The sequence below is a fragment of the Fistularia commersonii genome, chromosome 25, assembly GCF_037954325.1.
Source record: "Fistularia commersonii isolate RoL2024-O1a breed Wild chromosome 25, RoL_Fcom_v1.0, whole genome shotgun sequence".
Taxonomy (NCBI): domain Eukaryota; kingdom Metazoa; phylum Chordata; class Actinopteri; order Syngnathiformes; family Fistulariidae; genus Fistularia; species Fistularia commersonii.
The window spans coordinates 1,029,973-1,048,311 of record NC_141308.1 but is presented as its reverse complement, the minus strand read 5'-3'; the positions used below and the strand labels follow the sequence as shown (position 1 = coordinate 1,048,311).

General features: G+C 41.2%; 1 protein-coding gene across 1 annotated transcript; it reads right to left on the bottom strand.

Moving 5' to 3' along the window:
- Positions 1–1,387: 1,387 nt before the first annotated feature.
- On the bottom strand, positions 1,388–11,483 carry dhx30 (DEAH (Asp-Glu-Ala-His) box helicase 30). The gene is made up of 19 exons (XM_086172569.1): positions 11,312–11,483; positions 11,059–11,186; positions 10,860–10,970; positions 10,081–10,350; positions 9,848–9,997; positions 9,598–9,750; positions 8,735–9,202; positions 7,564–7,944; positions 7,352–7,433; positions 7,144–7,248; positions 6,644–6,819; positions 6,321–6,527; positions 6,142–6,223; positions 5,853–6,046; positions 5,570–5,729; positions 5,266–5,423; positions 4,715–4,818; positions 4,492–4,628; positions 1,388–1,724 (listed from the first exon to the last, which is right to left on the bottom strand). The coding sequence occupies exons 1-19, from the start codon at positions 11,481–11,483 to the stop codon at positions 1,459–1,461; spliced, it is 3,504 nt and encodes a 1,167-aa protein (XP_086028695.1). The 3' UTR covers positions 1,388–1,458.
- Positions 11,484–18,339: the final 6,856 nt, after the last annotated feature.

Genomic DNA, 18,339 nt, shown 5'->3' with positions numbered 1-18,339 from the left:
TGAACTGCCTCTGCATGCTAGAGGGCTCAGAGGGTCCTTAGAGGAGGAATTATAAGGGGTTTTGTCATATAAAGATGGAAACTTCTAACCCAACTAATTTTATCTATATATCAACAATTAAATTTAGTATAGGGCTGTGCTAAATAAGTATGTATTGTAATTCAGATTTTTTCTAAATTTCAATATTTTGCATCGGTTTATATATTTTTTGAATCCAGTTGACTTGAATGTGGAATTTTTTAAATGTTTTGGGGCCGTTGGGACTTGGTTGGCAGAGCAGGCTTCCCTCCGATCAGGTTTGCTGTTCTATTCCTGGCTCCTCCTGTCTGCATGTCGAAGTGTCCTTGGGCAAGACGCTTAACCCAAAGTTGCTCCCCAGTCTGGTTAGCAATTTGCATGGAAGCTCTGCTGCCACCTGTGTGTGAATGGGTGGATGTGTAGTAAAGTGCCATAAAACCGCTGTATAAGGCGGAGACTATTAAATGGAATGAAGAAAAAAAGAATATAGGTAAAATATTCCATCGGGACAAAATTGCTGAATCCCAATATTCCAACATGCTGCTAAGACAAGCATTTATCATCCCCAGATTAAATCTCCCACCTAAAGTATTCAGAAAGGCAAGGTCACCATTTCTCATACAATTGTTAAGACACAGAGGAATGTTTTGATTTATTGTAAGAGGAAGGAGTACAACCCTATTCTAACATTGGAGGAGGTGGGGTCTTTGAGTTGGTTGTGATTCGGGATAAACGAAGGACACCCACCACATGAGGCACGGTTCATTACTGCAGCACTGTACTTTGAATGATTCTGAAGTTGTAAAATGTTCTCTTGTCAAAGTCAAATTAATCAAAGAACAATAAATCGAATGCTCAAAAATGAATAGATATAAACTGTCATCAGTTCTGTAATCGTACTTTCTTTTTACAGGTTTCGGATCTTAATCAATGAGAAGATCATGAAGAAATGACTGATATAGAAGAGCAGTCTCTCTATGACAGATATGTTTTCACAAGATCTCCCTTCATGTTTTTTTCAATCACTGCAGGCAACAAACTTTGACCATTTTCATCATTTATTTATTATATCTTAATAAATACATTTTTGGGTGGTTAGTTGCTCAGTTGGTAGAGCAGGCATCCCTTCAATCGAAGCTTTTGGTGATAAAATCACTATAACAGACAACCATTTACCATTTAAAATGGTTTCAAATTAATAATCTTTATAATCAGAATCAAATTTATTTTACAATTTTCAAACCATAAATAATGAACATAATCTGAACAACTAGATTTTCTTTGACTATCACCAGTCCCCTGCTTGCCATGGCATGTTCAGTGCAAAAGTTCTAAGGGATAAATGATAATCAAAATACGTTAGAATTATAGACTAAATAAAATACAGTGGAGAGGCTGTCATCTTCTTGGTCCATTCTTTATCAAGCAGCAGAGCTAGCATCAATCCACCTCACTGTCACTGTTTGTATTGTGATTCTGAGAAAAAGGGTTGGCTTCCGTATTGTTGAATAGATCGACAAGTAATGAAATGAGATTGCCATCTTGGATGGAGTTGGTGATCATGTTATTTGGATCAATGAGGTTGCGGTAGAGCATTGTCTGAATGGAGGTGCGTAACTCCCACAGCAGCTTCCAGGTCTCAACTGACATCTCACACCGGACCAGAGAGCATCCAGGAAATGATACTTGTACGGTGTCTCCATCCACTGAAGCAGAAAAAGGAGAGCTTTTTGAGATTTTGGTCACAAAATGTGAGAGTGCCATTTTATATTTAGATTTGTGCAGAAATTGGATCGTGTGTACCCGCTAATCTTTAAATTACAGTACTGAAAGATAAAGAAATGTTATCCTGCCAAATGAACCCTCCATTTAAAAATATATGTAAAGCACTGGTTCCCTTTAGAGGGGGAGAAGAAGGAAGGGACCTCAGAACATTAAGAGGCATGTCTGTGTACTCAGATCACTGACACTTTGAAAAAAAAAAAAAAAAAATTAGCTTTTTACTGGTGACACATTCATAATACATACATAAACAGAAGGATAAAAAAAACTTAATTTGGTCACATATCCTTTCCTTTTGGCTTTTCCCTTCAGGGGTCACCACAGCAAGTCAATCTCCTCCATCTAACCCTATTCTCAGTGTCCTCTTCTCTCACACCAACTGATTTCATGTTTTCTGATCACTAAATCCTTAAATCTTCTCTTTGGTCTTCCTCTAGACCTCCTGCCTGGCAGCCCCGATCTTAGCGTTCTTTTACCAATATATTCCCTATCCCTAATCTGTACCATCAAATCATCTCAGCCTGACTTCTCCAACCTTATCTCCAAAATATCTAATGTGCTGTCCCTCTGATCCTATCCCTGATCCTATCAGTCCTTGTCACTCCCAAAGAGAACCTCAACATCTTCATCTCTGCTACCTCCAGATCTGCTTCCTGTCTTCTCAGAAATGCCACCGTCTCAAAGCCATACAGCATCGCTAATCTCAATTGTCTTGTACACCTTTCCTTTCATTCTGGCTAATACTCTTTCATCACACATTACTCCTGACACTTTCTTCCTACCCTCCCAACCTGCTTGAACCACCCCTTTTCCACACTCTCCATTGTTCTGGACTGTTGACCCTTGGTAATTAAAATCCTTCATCTTCTTTATCTCCACTCCCTCTAGCCTTGTTGCTCCATTTGTGTCCCTCTCATTCACACATATATATTCTGTCTTGCTGGGACAAACCTTTATTCCTCTCCTTTCCAGAGCAAACCTCCAACTCTCTGGAATTTCCTCCACTTGTTTTCTGCTCTCACTACATATCACAATGTCATCTGCAAACATCATGTTCCATGAAGATTCCTGTATAACTTCATCTGCCAGCCTGTCCATCACCGCTGCCAAAAAGGAGCACAGAGCTGATCCCTGATGGAGTCCCACCTCTATCTTGAGCATCTCTGTCACACCTAAAGCGCACTGCACCACTGTCTCACATCTTGCACATGTCCTGCACCAGTCTAACATGCTTCTTTGCCACCTTTGTTCATCTCTTGGCACCCTGTCATATGCTTTGTCTAGGTCTACAAAGGCACAATGCAGCTCCCTCTGGCCTTCTCTGTACTTCTCCACTTCTTAAAGCAAATACTGCATCTGTAGTACTCTTTCTAGGCATGAAACAATACTGCTGTTCACAAATGCTGACTTCTGCTCTTGGTCTAGTTTCCACTACTCTTTCCCATGACTTCATCATATGGCTCATCAACTTTATCCCTCCAGTTTCTGCAATTCTGCATGTCTCCCTTATTCTTAAAAAATACGCACTGTCACACTTCTCCATTCCTCAGGCATCTTCTCACTCTCTGAGATCCTATTGTTACCTCTCCTACCCTTCCCTTTTCTGTTTTCCTCATTCATCAGCTCTTCAAAGTATTCTTTCTATCTTCCCATCACTCCTGCAGCATCTGTCACTACTCTATCTTTAATCACTCAAACCTGCTTTAAATTTCCATCTCTGTTTCATCATGTACCCTTTGTTTTTGTCTTATCAACCTCTACCTTCACCTTGCACTGCATCTCCCTGTCTGTTCTCTTCAGGTCCCTCCATGTCCCACTTCTTCTTTGTTAACCTCTTTCTCTGTATAAAACCCTGCACTCCCACCACAAAGTCTCCTTATCTACTTTCCTTCCAAGCGACACACAGAGTATCTCATACCTGTCTCCTTGATCACATAAGCTGTCGTTGTCTAGTTATCTGGAAGATCTCACTGAGACTCCTCCCTGAAAACCACATAACACTCCTCCCTTTTTAGCTTCTATCACTTTGTCCTCTGCTTTGTCTTTGTCCTCTTGTTACCTTTCTTGTCACCAGAGTCATCCTGCAAACCACCATCCTATGTTGTCTGGCTACACTGTGATCTATCACTGCTTTGTGTTCATTGATCTCCTTCAGATGACATCATCTATACAAGATGCAGTCTACCAGTATGCTCCCTCCTCTATTCTTATAATTTTCCCTAGTTTCCTGCCCTTTCTGAGAAAAATGATGAACTACAGCCATTTACATCCTTTTTGCTAAATCTACCACCATCTTTCCCTCTGTGTTCCTATCCTGTTTACCAAACCTGCCCATCACTTCTTCATCACCTCTTATAGCCCAATGTAGTGGCCCAATGTCCACTGGTATCCTGTAAGTTATTGACACCAATGGTGGCCGTTGTCAACCTGGGCCTCGACTAATCAGGTAAGAGATTCGCATATTTGGTTTTGGCACAAGTTTTATGCCAGATGCCCTTACTGATGCAACCCTCTGCATTTATCCAGGCTTGGGAATGATTTAGAGAAACACTGGGTTGTGCCCCCTTGAGGCTGCATTGATTTGGTCACTTATTTGGCATCATGGCCATGGCAGCAAAGGTGAAGAAGCAGAAGGAAAGATAAACAATTCATGTAAGCACAAGTATCAGCAAAATCCAATGTTAGTCTCACCAGTCTCTCTAATGTCACCGTCTGTAAGCAGCAGCAGGGCAAGTGGATGGACAGCAGAAGAGTCTCTGATGAAAACGTTCTTATTGGACTTGACGGCACCGAAGAAGGTCAACCAACGACTTGGGAGGTCTTTTCCTCTAAAACCCCACAAAAATAGGCCATAAGTAAAAAAGCATGGCTTGTGATTTTAACATTTCTGGAGCTGAATACTCAACCATCAAACCTGTTAACTGAGGATCGGTGAAGAAGTACGGCTCCACTCAGTGTGCTAAAAGACAGACTATTGGGACGAAAGCGCCCTCCTTTGGTCACAACACCTCTCTTTACCTGGAAAAGTAATAAGCAAACCATTTTTTTAATGAATGGGTCAATGTAAGTCACTGTATAGATACCTACATAAGTGTTAAAACTCCCAAGAGTCACATGGTTAAGGTGAGGTAAGTAATAACTGACTTGAAGTTGGTAATAATTGACAGATATTTACGAGACAGTTACAACTGAAAATAAATTTAGAGATTGCCATGATGGTCTTAAAAATGAAGGTCTGCATTCAAATTCAGGTGAAAGGGGGCTTCATTCTATGGCTTTTAATTGTGCCCTCTGAAGCATTCTTTTGGTCTCTTTGCCCCTTGTTTTGGTCTCCATATTTATGGCACTGAACATGACGTTTACGCACAAGGGAGGAAATGAACATTGATTGAACTATAGAACACACAATCTTAAAAAGGCTAATCTCAGCAAGTTTGGGAGAGCAAGTTCACAGTTACAGTGTACCTGAATGAGATTGGGATACAATCCAGCCAGCAGCACAGCTTTAAGCAGTTCATCTTGGTTGCTGTGCTCATTGATGAGGGAATTATGACTCTGGCAATCATTAGGATGAGAAACCAACTGGGCTTCTCGCATGTTGTCGCTGAACTGGGAGATGAGGCCTGTAGTATTGATGCAGACACAGAAAGAACTATGAGACCTACTAAGCAAACATTCACTGGTATACATTGTTGAAAATGTGCGTAAAATCAGGTCGATGAGAACCCTTGTGAGGTATTGATGTCTGATTCTATTTTTTTAGTCTAACCATTGATAAATCTGAGGCTGGGCCGTGACAGTGAGTATTTGTCTAGATAGTCATCTCGATCGTCTCTATCCCCTTCTTGCTGAACTTTCCTCCAGCCCAACACAGCTCTACTGAACACCAGGTAGTCACTGTAGCTGGAGCTGCAAAGGGCCTCTTTAGCCTGAAAACATCAAACGTGACTAAGAGACATTGCATGGTATTTTCATTCATATTTTTTTTAAATCAAAATGAGATTCCACACAAACAAATACTGAAAAAAAACCAACTGGAAATTAAAGCAAACCTTGCTGACAGGTGCCCTGTTTTGCAAGGAGTTATGGAAGGGATCTCGAGTTAAACAGGCAGTTATTGACAGCATTGGCAGGACACATCTGAACATGGCGCTCAGGACCAGCACTTTGCTGAGCCGGGGATCACATGACATGGAGGAGACACGCTCTCCTAAAGGTGTCAAGGTTTCTGTCTTGTCTAGAACTCCTGACAAAAGTAAACAAGCAATCACAATAACGTAATGTTTGTAGAATGACAAGATAACAAAGAGTCCCGAACACTGGTGAAAGAAAATCACTCACCAATTTGTTGCAGATTTAGGACAGCATCTGTCACAGCTCCTGGCTCTGGGCTATCTAAAACTTGCGATAAGAAATCTTCCGCCTCAAAAGACACACAATCACAGCAGTTACTTAATATGGAGGAAAGATATAAATAGAAAACAAGAAACAAGTGCACAGATATAATCTTTTTGTGACACCTTAGAATTAGGACTGTGGATTTTGGCTTGAAGTACTAAACTCTCCAGGGGAGTGCGCAGGATCTCTGGAATGGGGAAGGGAGTCATAAATTCCAGTTGTTTCCGGGGAAAAAGGTGGTAGGATTGTCCTGGTTGACATCGCCCGGCTCTTCCTTTTCTTTGAGTGACATTAGATTGAGAAATCCAAACTGTGTCCAGACAGGACACCTGGAATCAATCAAAAAATAGCAATTTTTTTTGTTTCCATTCACAGCAACTGCACTTCAAATAGCTCAGTGATGTCTCATCTAAAACATGACTTGGATGCAATGACGAACACTGACCTTAGTGAAAGGGTCATAATTATGCTCTTTGTGTGTTCCTGCATCCACCACATGTACAATATCATCGATAGTGATGGAGGTCTCAGCTATGTTCGTGGCAAGCACAATTTTCCTCTGACCCATTTTGGGGCGATGGAACACTGCCTGCTGATCTGCCACTGATAAACTAGAGTGCACTTTAAGAAAGATGTAAAGACTCAAAATCAGAGCTTATAAAAGATGACACTTTAAATGAACATATCTTTGATGGAAATCGCAAGGTGTTTACATGTATTGCTAAAAAGTTTTAAATCAATCTGAATCAATATCTCATTTGTATATTCTGATTAAAAACATCAATGAAACAGATAGCAGTAATCATGTTCCAGAGTCTTAAAGAACTGAAGGTCAAACAGCAGCTATATCCATGATTCTTATCGCTTTCTTTTCTCTCTCCAAGGTGACACCCTTTAGTCCCGCCTTCACTAATGGCACGAGTACCAAAACAAAACACCACTCACATGGAAGAATTATCTGTGAGCCTGACTGGAACCAAGGCTTTCCCTCAAGTTTTTCTTGAACTTGCTTTATGTCCTGCCATCCAGGGAGGAAACACAAAATGGCACCTAAAGTATATGGAGAGGGAGGTGGAACAAATATAATTAAAGCTCAATTTTGATAAGACAGAGTCAATAAGACATAAACAAGGAGACAGTATGTTATACTTACCAGGCTCTCCATGTTTTTCGATGTGCTCAATGGTGTCAGCTACCAAATCAAGATCTGGGGAAACGTCTTTTCTTTTCTCTTGCTTAAAGATGCAAAAATCCCCAAGACATAAAACCAAAACAGAGATATGTATGTGCATAAAATCGACATGTAGGATAGCCACAAGCCCTTTGGCAAAGTAAATACCATACATCTGGCAGACTGAGTCTCACCTGTCTGCCTGGTTTCGTGTCCTCTTCAATTGGTGGGCATCCCATTTCCCTCAGTACATCCTCCAAGTAATGCTCTTGTACTGGGTGCATGAAGCCAGGGACTTTTACAATTGGACAGCCCCCAAAGTACTGAGCCAACCTGTGATTGTCTCCGGTAGCGCTCATTAGCACCACTCGTAGGTCAGGGTTTTTGTCCAAAATTGAGCGCAGCAAGGCAAGGAGCAAGTCTGTGTTTATGTCTCTCTCATGGACCTCGTCCACCACAACATGGCTTATTCCCTTCAGGGAGGGATTTGACTGTAGCTTCTTCAACAGGACGCCAACAGTGAGGAAGAGCAAAGCTCCAGCACTCCTGTCTGGCGGTCTGCTTTCGAGTCTCACCTACATGAGATTGGACAAACGCACTCAAATCTTTCTTCTCACTTCACAGATTATTACATAAAGTTGATCTTGTACATCTGATCATTGGATATTGACAGAACAATGGACTCCATGATTTCCAGTCTTTGCACAAATATTTAACAGCTTCAACCCCTTTACAACATAATATACCTTAAAAGTCATAGGAAAAAAAAAGATGATCATCATTAATCAATCTAAATTATTAAATCCCAAATGGACTACTCAATCAAATCAATAAACACATATTTTCCATACGAGGATAGAGAATAATAAATATAATTAATTGCTGTTCCTAACAATATTTCAAATATTTATCCCTTTGAATCAATTATAAACAAAAAATCTACAAGCTAATCCAGATGACTAAGAACAGATTTGCCACAAATTATGTCATGAAGTAGGTTTTAATTTTTTTTTCTGCTGTCCCGGTAATTTTCATATGGGTTTTGCTCGACAAATATTTTGTTGATCAGTGCATAATTTAGATTAGATTCTGTAAGGACAGATCTGCGAATATGTTCAATAATTGTACATATGCCTGGGTTTGTTATTTCAACGAGATCCACAAATAGTAAGGATTCAAAGTTTGCGGCACTAGTCAGTGTTGGGGTCAATAGTGATTCTTAGTTATTGCCAGCTTCCGCCCAGTGACAAGGAAAAATAAGAGATGCTCCCATTATCAATTATTACAGTCTAAATCAATACAAATGCCAGCTGATATACTATACAGTCTTTCAATACATTTAGTATTTTACAAATCTCCACCCACCTGATATCCAACAGAATTTTTAAGAGCTGGGCCCATCTCTTGAGCAACACGATGGGCCACAGACACAGCGCTTATCCGACGAGGCTGGGTCACCAGGATATTGCACTCCGCTCCTTTACCCCCTTTAACACTTTCCTCCATCAAGAAACGTGGGATCCGTGTTGTTTTGCCGCAACCTGTTTCACCAGCAATCACAACCACCCTTGAGGACTGCACTGTGGAGACAACACGCTGCCGGTGGGCATCAACTGGCAGCTGTATGCTCAGGCCAGGGTTTGCCTTTTCCCATTCTTGTTGTAGACGGATGTTTAGATGTTGGACCTCCTTCTGAGACAATTCCCTATACGGCCTGCCTGTGATGGCATTGATGAGCACATCCTCCCCTTCTTCCTCATTCTCCTGGTTTAAAGTCTGCTGTCTCTCCTCTTCTTCCTCCCATAATTTCTGCAGTTGTGTTGCTACTGGGTACTGAAAAGAGGATATTTATCTTAAAATAAGCTCAACACAGTTGTAGTATCCAGACACATTTGAGACAGAATCTGTCAGAGTGAAATCTGTCGACAACTCAACCTGAAATAAAACACATTTTTCCCCTTTGAATTGTAAAGCACTCCCCTATTCACATCTATGGATAATTTAGAGTAATCAATTAAACTATTATATGTTTTGAGACTGTAGGAGTTTATGATAGCAGGGATGGGCTGCATCACCACCATGACCCTGTGTGCATGACAAGCGGCGTAGATAATAACAAAACACACAAAAAAAGCCAAAACAAAACACAATTTGGATCCCATTCATTGTTTTGTAGTTTGTGTATTGTAGTTTGAGGTTACCAGGTTACTACCTAACTGATCACTGACCTTTGTTAGGTATTCTCTCATAACATCTTCCAAGTACTCCGGGACCTCCAGCTGGAACGGACGTCGCTCCCTTTCTCCTGCCTCTCTCACCTTGTCACGGTGGTACTTGGCATGAGTTAGGGGGTTGTTGAACTTATCCAGAAGATCTAGCTCCTAAATCCAGTGACAAATATCATACATGAAATGTATCTCATAACAGCTTAAAAAGAATTGTGAAAATAGAATAATAGCTCCCCAAAGTGATTCTTACTTTGAGTCTCAAGCAGGCCAGAGCTGCAGCTCTCTTCTCTGCTATGACTTTGTTATTTGACGTAGCAGTGAATGTCATTTCCTCTGGCCAGTACAGGTTCAATTCACATGTCTTGAGCTTTCCCCCTTTCGTGGTGAACTTTATAAGATCCTGTAATTAAATATTATGGCACGATTAAGACAAGTGGGTAGCAAAGGGGGGAGTTACTTGTGCAAAGTATAAGTGGTACGAACCTTGGCTCTGTTAGATGATGTGGCTACCTGTATGACCCGAGTCAAGAGCGCTTTTGGATAAGGAAACATAGAAAGAGCTTCAGATATGTCGGTGTCCTTTTCTACAGGAGGCAGACATTCGTTTTCTTCATTGCCTTTAACTCTGGACATTAGGATGTTATCAGTCCAGTAACCAGTTTCCATATCCTGAAGAGATGAATGTGGCCCCCCTCTCTCTCTGCCAGCTCCCCTCCTGGGGAGCTCATTGCTTGGACCAATTACACCCATTTCCTATGGAAAAATTAGTTTTTTTTAAAACAGGAGAAATTATCTGTTACCCACACACACTGCAACCACATTAACAATGCCAAGCTTTGCTAAGGCAGATATAATAAGCTTGAAAGTCCAATTTTCCTCTCGAATGAGGAAAATTCTTCTCAAATTAAGTCAAGTGACCGGTTTATACTTCCCACCTGGCTGAGGGAGCTATATCCAGAGTTTAGTCCAACATTTTTTTTTCTAGTCTAATTGTGAATATCTCATGAATCCCTTGTTGGATATCATTCAACAATGGATGAGCCCTGAGTCCTGGGCATCCAGTGAGCAGCGCCCAGGGGGTAGTGAGGTGCAAAGTGTCCTGCTCAACAACACTTTGGCATGCCAGGGGAGCTTGGAAATTCAACCAGGAACTTTCAGTTCCAAAACCACTGAATGTTTGGAAAAGGCCCTAATAGACAATTACTGGAAATGTGTTGGACATGAATTACACCTGGGTCCAGTCTTAAGTGCTGTCAACTTACTTTTAGCTTTTGACAAGCAGCAGCTGCTGCAAACCGCTCAGCATCAGCCTTTCTGGTTGCATAACCTTGCTCCTCAATCTTGCACGGCCAAAGAACCATTACGGTGGCTTTCTGCAAAAAATAAAACGTTTCAGTCAGTGATTATATTACTTTGTAATAGGAAACATGCACGGTCTGCAGCATACATAATGGTTCAAACCTTAACACCCGAATCCTCCGTGCAGCTGTACTGTATGAGCTGGGATGTGTCGCTAACTCCCAGTGAACGAGAGATGCTATTGTTAAGGAGACATTTGGGATCTGGAAACTGTTCGAGCAAGTTTGTAGCTACAAGGCAAAAAAAAAGGAGAAGGTTTGATCACACAACGCTGTCAGCCTTTTAAGATGATGTTTAAAAGCAGGTATTTTTGGTACGTCCTTGGTGTATACTGTTTGTGAACATTTTCACCAACCTTGTTTGGAGTGGGATGGCGATGTGACATTTTCCCGAAAACGCCCAGCTTTGGATCTATATCCCCGCATTTCGCCGTTCAACGTGGGCAATATTTTGGCTCTTGTGTGAAGACATTTGGCAAAGTTACACAGCGTCCGCAAGCTCACGAGTGAAGTACCGGGTGCCGCCATCTTTAAACAACAACTTCTTCGATGGTAGAAAAGATCTTTGTTTACAGTGACGCCCTCTGGTAGAAAGTACATACGACAACCCGAGTTGTTTTTTTGGCAACAATCGACCATTCCGGTATCTATATGAGGTTTTGGTATTGAAGTATTTGGATTTCCATTCAGCAAAACAACAGCAAAACCAACAACAACAAGAACAACAACCTCGTCCAACAAAATGCACTGAAACATGGTCTTATAGTTGTGGCACGTATCAGCAGCTCAACGTGGCAGATTTACCATAGTAAACTTTACGATTGCATTTCTTAATGAGTTGGCAGTATACATATTGACGACTGGTAATGTTTCATCTCTGCAGCATTCCTCTCTCAATCCCACACACGCACACACACATGCTAGGAACATATTCGGCCCAGACAGAATGTTTCTTTTATCGCGACAAGACACAACGGTTGGCGCAAATGTGCAATGCACACTCCATGTATTTTAAATAATTCATGATCGTTGTAAACTAATAAAAGTATAGAGTGATGTTAAATTTTGACCCTCATTTTAACTGTAAGTTGATTTTAAAACTTCTAATTCTGGTGCTTTAATCAATTTTAATACAGGTTTCTCATCAAATGGATTGCTAAAAAAAGAGAATAATTCACTGGAGGTCATTTTTTTTCAAATGCTTAATTTTTTTTCATTTAGTCTCATGTCATTTCTTTTTCATAAAACCGAAAGCCCTTTGTGTCTAAAAATATATTCACTATCTCTCCTCTCTACCTGACTGAATGATCTCAGTCTGGCTTCTTTGACCTTCTCTCCAAAACATCTAACATGTGCTGTTCCTCTGATAGATTCATTTCTGATCCTATTCATCCTGGCCACTCCCAAAGAGAACCTTAGCATCTTCATCTCTGTGACCTCTATTTCTGCCTCCTGTCTTTTCGTCATTGTAACTGCCCCCCCTCTCGCCTGCACAGTTGAGCAGCAGTAGAAGTGGTCTCAAGTTACAGGTACCTCAAAGATGACCTCATCTGTTGTAACCATACCTCCCACCTGGTCAGGAAGGCTCACCAGCAACTACTTCCTTAAGAGACTGAAGAGGATTGGACTTGGAGGCCTGACCGCCTTTTTATAGATGTGGAGTGGAAAGTGTCCTCTGTTCCTGCATCACAGTGTGGCATGGCAGCTGCTCTGTGGTGGAGAGGAAGGTTCCCCACAGGGTGGTTAAAGCTGCACAGAGGATCATTGGGAGCAGCTTTCCAACCACCACGGACATCTTAACCAACAGATGCAGAAGGAGGGCCAGCTTCATCATGAAGGACCCCCGCCCACCGGCACACACTTTTTGTCCCCCATCCTTCAGGGAGAAGGCTTTGAAGCATTTGGAGAAGGACCACCAGACTGAAGCGCAGCTTCTTCCCCACAACAGTGAGACTGAAACAGTTGTGCTGCTCTGTAAACTGCTCAACAGAACTTTTTAACTCTCATAAATGTTGGACAAACTAATCTGCACTTTGGACTTTCACCTGATATACTTGACTGTAGTAGCTCCTGTGTATTGTTCAGAGTTTTTTTTTCCATTCTTTTTATTTATCCATCTACATCAGTGCATTTCTCCCACACATTTATTGCACTATATCTGTATTGCTGCTACTGCTACTGGCTGTCCACCTGGGCCTCTTGAAACTAATTTCGTTCCATTCTGCCAGAGCGGAATGATATCCTTGAACATGTCCATTAAAGTCTGCACTAATTACCACTCTCTCACCTAAGGAGGTATTCTGCATCACTTCATCTAACTCACTGCAGAAATTTTCTTTTACCTCCAACTCACATCCCACCTGTGGGTCATAGTCATTAACAGCATTGAGCATCACACCTTCAATTTCCAGTTTCCGACTCATCATTTATGAAACTCATTGAGATGCGTGGGTTTGATTGGATATTTGGTTTTGGCACAAGTTTTATGCCAGATGCCCTTCCTGACACAACCCTCTGCATTTGTCAGGGCTTGAGACCATCTCAGAGAGACTCTGGCTTGTGCTGCCCCCTGAGGCTGCATTAGAAAAGAAACAGAAATATTTGTCATTACTGCTAAAGTACTTGGAAATAGCAAATACAAAACACTTGACATACAAGACTGTCTCAGAAAACTAGAATGTTGTGATTAAGCTCTTTATCTTCCGTAATCAATAACAAAAACAAAAATTACTTTTTCATGATATTCTAATATTTTGAGATAGGATTTTTGAGTTTCCTTAAGATGTAAGCCATAATCAGTAATATTAATATGATAAAAGGCTTGCAATATTTCAGTTGATTTGTAATGAATCCAGAATGTATGACATTTCTGTTTTTGTAATTGCATTACAGAAGGGATAGAACTTTATCATAATATTCTAATTTTCTGAGACAGTCCTGTATATTATGGATCTGTCTCTGATCATTAGACAGTTGTACCCGTCCCCCCCTTTGGCTCTGCGGATCACCCAATACTGCTTGCTCCTACCTCCTCACTAGGGGTGAGGGGAGCAGATGAAGTGAAAAATATCCACCAGTGGGTGCTTCAAGGGTGCTATGAATCAATGGAATATGATTACCTTATATCCTTGTTCCATAACATTAGTGAGCAGGTGGAGACAGTCTCATCCTTCATATCTTTTAATGTGGACAGCACCATTCTTGTTAAACAGATCACTTTTTGCAAACAATAAACCATGGGTGAAGAGGTGAAAGAAATTCTGAATAAGAAAAAAAAGAATCTTCTTTACCAGGTGAGGCTGAGAGGAAAAAGATAATAAAAACTGCCAAGGTGATATACAATGACAAGACGGAGCAAATCAAACACTGTCTGAGTGTGCAAATAGCACCCATCTAGAGGCTATTAAACAATTTTCTGTTACCATTCTATTTTCTGACATTCCCTGTACCTTTCCACTCCTCTCTCTGAGACATGCTCCCATTTCTGTACTTTTCCATTTCTTTCCCGTGAAACCCAATCCCATTGATGCTCTCACGGTCCTGCAACGGCCTTGAAGATAGTTACTCTCTCACATTCCATTTCTATTTGTTTTGACACCTGTTTTGTTGGCAACATCATATATCTCTTGTATAAACTCAGTATAACCAATAAATCTGAGTCGTGCTGGAAGAAAAGTTGAAACAGCCTCTTTCTCTGTTTCTCTCCACTCCCTGTATATATGTGACTTGGCCTCTGATACAATAGGCTTCATCTACCACTGGCTAGGAGATTCTGACTGAGAGGACAAGGGGGGCCCACTGCGGTTCCGAGGGGGTTGCTGCCACTGCCTCACCTCAAAACCGTCCTCAACAGAGATATTCACCTCCCCCTCTCAAACTGGACAGCCCTGCCCTGCCCAGGAGTGTGGGGGTGCTGAACCCCCCGTCATATGGGCCGTTTGGTCTCTGTATGATTGGTGGTGGAGCTTGGTGTGGCAACAAAGCAATGTTCCTCAAACCTAACCTTGTCCTCTTCATCCTCTTTCTCACACAACTTACTTCTTGCCCTCTTTCACTCCAACTATGATCTCCTCTTCAGTTTTCAACCAAGCCTAGTTGCCCCAACCTCAACAATCCTCTAACCTAATAGTCAGTATCCCTCCTCTCTACATGTCCAAATCATCCCATCCTAGTCTTCTCACTTTATCTCCAAAACATCTAATATTTCCTTCTGATGGACTCATTCCTGATCCTCTAAAACAGGGATGGGCAAACTTTTTGGCTCAGGGGCCACATTGACTTTAAAATTTGACAGACGGACCGGGTCAACACAAGGTACAATACATAAAAAACAAAAAAAACAAAAAAAAAAAAAAACGCATTTGTTAACAGTACATATCAGACTCCTCTGACATTTGCTTTGAAAATAAAATCAGCTTGGTTTTGAAGGCTCTGATGTTTGCTTGCATTTCAGGCACAAACCGGTTTTTCCCTTGTAGCTTCACATCCAGCTCATTCATGTGTGTCAGTATGTCCACAGTAATGGCTCACAAAGCCAATCTGTGTCACTCAGCTCACGAAAATTCTCAGGTGTTCTCAAATAGCTCCAAAAATGAAATAATCTCCTGTTCGAGCTCCCACATTCATTGATCCAATCATTCAATCGTTCACATCAAATATGAATTCTGTTCAATCTTTGGCGGGCCGGATTCAAAAGACCAACAGGCCGGACGTGGCCCACGGGCCATAGTTTGCCCACTTCTGATCTAAAGCAACCTCTCTGTTGCTCTGAACAGTTAACCCTTTGCCCTTAAAATCCTCCACCTTCCTTATCTAGACTCCCTGTAGCCCCATCCATGTACGTATGTCCCACTCATTCACACATGTGTTCTGTCTTGCTGCAGCTAACCTTCATTCCTCTCCTTTCCTGGGCATAGCTGCACCTCTCGAGATTTTCCTCCACCTGTTCCTTACCCTCACTACAGTCAACAGAATTACATTATCTGTCAAGTCTGTCCATCACTATGGTGAACGAGGAGGGGGTCAGAACTGATCTCTGATGCATTCCTACCCAAACCTTGAACTGCCCTGTCACACCTACAGCACACCTCATTATTGTCTTACATCATGTTTCTTACAGCTCTTGTACATGTCTTGCAAAGTTCCAACATCTCTGCCACTCCAGACTTTCTTACATAGTATCACAGTTCCTCTCTTGGTACTCTGTCATTTGCTTTTTCTAGATCTACAGAGGCAAAATGCAGCCCCCTTAGAGCATCTGTAGTACTCTTTCTTGTCATTAAACCATACTGTTGCTCAAAAATACTCACCTCTGCCCTCAGTGTACTTTCCACTACTCTTTCTAAAAACATCATTGTCTTGTCAGCTTTATTCTGATTGACAAACCCCTCCCAAGGTGTCCAGCTTCCTTGTCAACCCTATGACACAGACTTGATCTTGTAGCACTCTTCCTCCATCCTCATCACCTACACCACCAGCATCTCCTTCTTCTCCTGCTTCTCTTTGCAGTTGGCTTTGGACCAGTTGCGAGGCGCCTTTCCCCATCATAGTCGTGCTCTTCCTTCCTGAAATTTGAAATTTGCCGACAATCTTTTGACCTCTAGACTTGCAGCCTGCGAAAAGCACGTTCGACTTTGGTTGGCTATTTCACTTCCTCAGTGAAATGGTAGGAACCATGGTCTTTACGCTCCTTACTGACTGATCAGTGGTCTTTCTAAGCTTGAGAACTAGCCTGGTCTTCTCTTTCATAAAGCACTCGCCGATGGATTTGCAATGGCAGTTGCAGTGTGTTCTTCCCGCAGAGCCCTGTTTCTGCTTCCTGCTGAGGCACCCTGGCAGACCCAACAACTTCTGGATGAAAGAGCTGGCTTTTCTGTCCATCTTCCGTGGGATGGATGATGAGATCTCAAACATTTTCAGCAGCCATCATTTTCAGGGTGAACTGGTAGCACCAAACCTACTTCCGAGGGAGTCAGCTCTGGTCAATGCTTGCCAGGGCATTCATTATTTGCTTCATGACGGTTTTCCCGATTTGTTTGTCAGACAGCTTGGCGGTAAACTGCCTACCAAGGCTTTTGTTGGGTTGCTCTGACAGAAGGGGAATCTCATCTCCCCCCCGACGACAAAGGGGGTGGAGTCATCTCCGATCCAGTGAAAATCGCTATAGCCACCTCTCAAACACAACTCCATACCCCCACAGGTATATCACCAGGACGAACTGCCATACCAGTCTTGACCAAATGTCCTGACACAACCCCTTTTATTTATCACCTTTGTCCTGGCTCAGTGAGAACACTGGCTTGTGCCCCCTTGAGGCTCCATTTAACCATCTAAATTATAGTTCCAAATGAAATAAAATGCAATCAAATTCTCATCAAATATATTTATAGACATAGAATATTATCCAATGTAGTTTAATACAGTCAGTTGTTCACTCATCTGATAATTGTTCTTTTTCTCTTGACTTTGTAGATGATTTCTGAAAGTGTGATAAGATTGGGGTAAAGGACTGAGGAAAAATGCAAAAAAGTCTTTCAAATGGCCAGTTTTTTAAACCCTTAGTTTATTTCAATACCAAAAAAAATGGTCACACAGGATAAGATCACACAATTTCATAACCACAGCGCCACTGTGTCGCTTCAAAAGGACAAGTTATTCTAGTACATCTGAATGATTTCCCCGTGTGAGGTCTCATCATTGGTATTTCAGGTAACTGACGGGAGATATGTTTTTGTGTTTTTTCATCTTATAAAATGATATATTGACTGTGATCATATGTCATAAAATTTGCTAAGAATTGGCAAACATTTTTTTGATTAAATCATCCAGTCCTCCCAAGTGCTGTGGACAGCACCAATTAATCAAATATGCTAGTTTGCATTATATCATTCAGGCTTTTTTCCCCCCTTTTTTAATTTAATCCACTTTATTGAATAGGAAAATTTACACAGAGCAATTTCTCCTTAGGTGACGAACAGGCTAGATGACTGGCCAGATTTAAGAAGCAGTCTGCATTGTAAGGGAAACTTTCTTAACTGGAACTGTATTTCACATGATGTAATGTTTTTCATTAACCTGAATATTAAGTTTTGTAATGATTAAAAATATCAAACCTCTTAACAGTGGCAAAAAAACCGAGATACATAAAAAACCCATAATACATTTGTAAAGATAAAAATAATGAATCTTTATTGCCACAGTAATTAACAATTTAGAAGGAAATTTCTATCGAACCATTTTATGTAGTATAGCACTTTGCAAATTTTCAGTTTATGCACAGTTTGAATGGATTATTTTTCAGTAAATTAAATTTCCCACTTGGCAAATATGAAAGCTGATAGTTGTTATTGTAGAATTAGTTTGACATTTAATTTCTGTCAACCAT

Coding starts and splice junctions, on each gene's coding strand:
- dhx30 (XM_086172569.1), bottom strand. CDS start 11,483: ATGGCGGCACCCGGTACTTCACTCGTGAGCTTGCGGACGCTGTGTAAC. Junction 10,971..11,058: donor CGGAGGATTCGGGTGTTAAG/GTTTGAACCATT, acceptor TATTTTTTGCAG/AAAGCCACCGTAATGGTTCT. Junction 9,751..9,847: donor TGGCCTGCTTGAGACTCAAA/GTAAGAATCACT, acceptor CACTGGATTTAG/GAGCTAGATCTTCTGGATAA.